The sequence below is a fragment of the Bison bison genome, unplaced genomic scaffold (genome assembly GCF_000754665.1).
Source record: "Bison bison bison isolate TAMUID 2011002044 unplaced genomic scaffold, Bison_UMD1.0 scf7180017864289, whole genome shotgun sequence".
Classification (NCBI taxonomy): Eukaryota; Metazoa; Chordata; class Mammalia; order Artiodactyla; family Bovidae; genus Bison; species Bison bison.
The window spans coordinates 9491270-9495226 of NW_011494861.1; the positions used below are offsets into that span (position 1 = coordinate 9491270).

General features: G+C 57.8%; 1 protein-coding gene across 1 annotated transcript in view; it reads right to left on the reverse strand.

Annotated features, from left to right (window-relative positions):
- Positions 1-942: 942 nt before the first annotated feature.
- The window catches only part of CCDC27 (coiled-coil domain containing 27), a 15349-nt gene continuing 12334 nt past the window's right edge, over positions 943-3957 (reverse strand). The window contains exons 11-12 of the mRNA XM_010850207.1: positions 2677-2781; positions 943-1086 (exon numbers count right to left, since the gene is read on the reverse strand). Of these exons, the coding sequence (XP_010848509.1) occupies positions 943-1086; positions 2677-2781 (249 nt within the window). The remainder of the gene's footprint in view (positions 1087-2676; positions 2782-3957) is intronic.

A 3957-nucleotide genomic window follows, 5' to 3' on the forward strand; every position in this document is an offset into this window, starting at 1 on the left:
GTTCCTCAGGGGCCGCAGGGGTCACAGACCGCGCCGCTCTGCGGTGCCCACACGCGGCCAGGATATCCGGACCCTCTCCCCACTGTCGCAGTTTCCCCGCCGAGAGCCGGGCTCGAGCGCAAAAGCGGGTCCCGGGCGCGCCTGCCGAGCTAGAACCGAGGCACTAGGCGATTCGAGAAAGCTCCCGGGGCGCGTGCAGTTAGGCGCCGGTCTTCGGGGGCCTTCTGCTCTCTCGGAGAGGCTAGAGGCCTGGGCCCGGCGGCCATGCACCTGACGCCCTCAGCGGGCGGGCGCTGCAGTAACGAAAGGATGCGTGGACAGGTGGGGGTGGAAAGCAAAGAGAAGAGGCAAAGGACCCAGTCCACTGAGCACGTATTTGTGTGCGGGGCACAGACCTCTGTGTACAGCACAGACAGGCGAGCCTGTGCTCTGCAGAGCTGTCATCACCAGAACGATGGACGATGGACAGTCAGAAAAGTGCGCAGGCCGACCCTCCTCCTTCCGCAGGGTCGCAACAGCAGAGCAGTGCCCCGGTGGGGCACCCCAGCGGGAGAGCCGTGCAGGTGTGTGCAGCTGGCCTCAGAAAAGGACCCCTGCGGGGGTGTGAACCAAACGCGGTGGACAGGAGCCCAGTTCAGGCCTCCTACACCTGGGACCACCAGAGGGCACCATATTCATTGTGGGGTGTCCCCAGGAAGGAGCCATGGGTGCAAGCTGCTGTGCTGACACCCAGTGAGCTGTGGAGTGGGAAGGGGTGTTCATGTAACCCAAGTTCCCCTCTGTGTCCTAGTGAAGGAGAAGGTGAGACCACGGGCAGCATCAAGTGTAATTCTGAATCAGAGGGCCAGGGTGGGGCCATAGGTGAGGGAGGGGTGATGGAGGGGAAAGGGGCACCCAGGGTACAGCCAGGCTGGGCCCTGGCCTCTGCTGTGCTGTCTGCACCTAGGGTCTGAGCTGGGCCTCCTTGGAGCTTATCTTCTTGGACTTGCTGGGTGAGGATAAGATCTCCATCTGCTGCAGGGGGGGCACCTTGACTCCCTTCTGTTTCAGCTGGTTGTAGTATTCCATTCTGTCTGAGATGATTCTCTATAAAAGACACCCGGAAGTGTCCGCACAGGCCTTGCCAGCTCCTGGGACACCACCCTGTTCTCCCCGAGAAGGGCCTGCTGCCGCAGTGCTGTCTGTGCTGGTGAATATTTACAACCTTTCCAGGAGGGATAAAAAAGCTCTGGTTTGTAGCATTTGCCAATTTCTGTGCTGAAACCACTCCCATCAGAGCTGATCCAGCCAACAGGGTGAAGCAGAGAACTCAGAGATGGGTAGAGATGCCCACCATCCAGACCAGCTCACTCCTGGAGCCTGGGCCAGATCCACTTCTTTGTCCTCTGGAATTGCCGGGAGCCTAGACTCCCAGAGACATCAGAGGCTGTCAAGTCTGACCCTCAGGGCAAAGTCTCTTCTACCTTCTGTGCAGGAAGGCTGCCCTGCCTCCTCCTTAGCCTCCTTCCTTCTCTCTGGCCTTTTGCTGGTTTGTGCAGGGTGGGGAGGGGCAGGTGTTGGCAAGGGAAAGGGTTCTTCCATGACTACTGGTGGGTGGTGATGACTCCTCCTATCCCCCTCCCTCCCTCCCTTCCTTGTATCCTCTCCCTCACTCTCTTTCTACCACCCCCATCACCCCCTGTCCCTCCCTCCCTCTCAAAACCTCTCTCCTCCTCCCTACCCCCATCCCTCCCCTTCCTCTCTCTCCTTCCCACCCCTCACCCCACACCTCCTTCTTCCCTTGCCCCAAACACTAGTAGTCAGAGACCTCTCCCCAGGTCTCCATGCAGGGGTTCCACTCTGCCCTGAGGACTGGCCACCCTACAAGAGTTCTATTAACCAGGGACCCACCCAGCCTCACAGAAGAAAGGAGCCAGGCCTCGGAGACAAATGGGCCAGTGGCAGGTCACAGGTAGCTGCTGGGGTCAAGGGCCATGCTGTTGGAGGAGGCTTGGAAGGCAGGCATCCTCTCCCCGGTACAGAGGGAGTGCTCCTCACCCCGGTACAGAGGGAGTGCTCCTCACCCCGGTACAGAGGGGGTGCTCTAGGGCTCAGCAAGTCAAGTGTCCAGCCTACAGCTGCAAAGCCAAGGTCCTGGGGTGGTGACACTCCTGCCAGCCCCAAAGCCACATTATTTCTCCCAAACCTCCCTGCCCCTCTGAAACCTCTGCTTGTTGGTGAGGAGCTGGTGTGGGCTGAGGCCAGGGAGGGGATCCATGTCAGGCTCTGAGCTCAGCAACGATTCCAGCTGAGGCCATGCTGAGATGCAAAGAAGCATCCCTGGGGGAGCTGGGCTGAGCAGAGCCTAGGGCTGGGCTCCTGCTGCAGGAGAACCAGGACCCAGCTATTTGGCTCCCTCCCTACCATACCAGGTGGGTTTTCCGCAGCTGCTGATGGTTGCTGAACACCGACAGCAGCTCCAGGATGTTGTTCCCTAACCCCTTAGGGAAATCTAGTCCCCTCTGCCTGAGCAGAGAGAAAGGACCATGCTGGGGTCACGGTGAAAGCATGACACCAGAATGGAGGCTCCTAACCTCCCATCCAGGCTTCTCCCCTCTGCTCCCAGCTGCAGATGCAGGAGCTCTGGCCTAGAGATGGGGCCCCGGGGACAAGGAGGCCTCTGAGCACCGTTTATACCTGTAAGCCTTCCAGAATGTCATTGTCAGAGATCTCAGTGGCCAAGGACTTGATCCCTATGGTGTTGAAGGTGGCCTGGATGATCTTGTTTCTCAGTCTTTCGAGCTGTGAGCACAGAGGAGAAACAGCCAAGCTCACCTTGAGTAGAGAGACAGTGTTCTCCACACCCGCTGCCTCTCTGAGGCTCCGGGGGAGGTGGACCTGTCTTCAGCTCTCCTGCTTCAGGAGCTGGAAATAGCGTGTGAGTGGTCAGCGTGGTCTCCTGTGAGCTGGAAGGGACCTGATCAAAATCCAGACCCAGGAGGCCTAACACCAAAATCCAAAGTCTCTCTACCACACCACATTTGTTTGCTTGTTTCTTAATTGAAAAAGCAAAACCTGCACATGGTCAAAACAAAACTCTGAATGACCCCCCAGGCTGTCCTCCATCCCCCAGAGGCGCTTTAGCCACAGTCTCCCGCTGACCCACAGCAGACAACCTGCAGACTTGACCAGCCATACGATGGGCATTATACTCCCAGCCCATCCTCCTTCTCTAAGTGACCTAGAAGCGCTCCAAGCTGTGGACATCTGCACTAACCAGGCATTAGCCAGGAGTTAAGCAGCTTGGACCACTGAGCCTGTGTAGTCTTTGGCAGCCACTGGCAGCCTCGTGCATAGCAGGAGGCGGGCCCCAGCAGGAGGGAGAACACAGCTGGTTACAGCCCGCAGTCTTGCTTGGCCAGTGGGGAAAATGTCATTTCAAAAGCCTTCGTGCTCAGGGCCTCTACCTTTGCTGGTTTTAGATTCTAAAGCAAGTCAGCTCTTGACTGATGGTTTCCTCCTATGCCTTTGCTCACATCTATCAGGGGCTCAGAGTGAGGACCTGGGACCTCACACCCCAGCACCGCCTCCACGCAGCTCTGGAAACTCAGATGGGCTGTTCGTTCTCTGTGCTGCAGGTGCCAGGACACCAGCGGTACCCACATCATGGCTTTGTTAACAGGGTTGAATGACTTTAATAAATGCTGAGAGCAGCACCTGCTGCTAAGTCACTTCAGTCGTGTCCGATTCTGTGCGACCCCATAGACAGCAGCCCACCAGGCTCCCCCGTCCCTGGGATTCTCCAGGCAAGAACACTGGAGTGGGTTGCCATTTTCTTCTCCAATGCATGAAAGTGAAGAGTGAAAGTGAAGTCGCTCAGTTGTGTCCAACTCTTAGCGACCCCATGGACTCAGCCTACCAGGCTCCTCTGTCCATGGGATTTTCCAGGCAAGAGTACTGGAGTGGGGTGCCATTGAG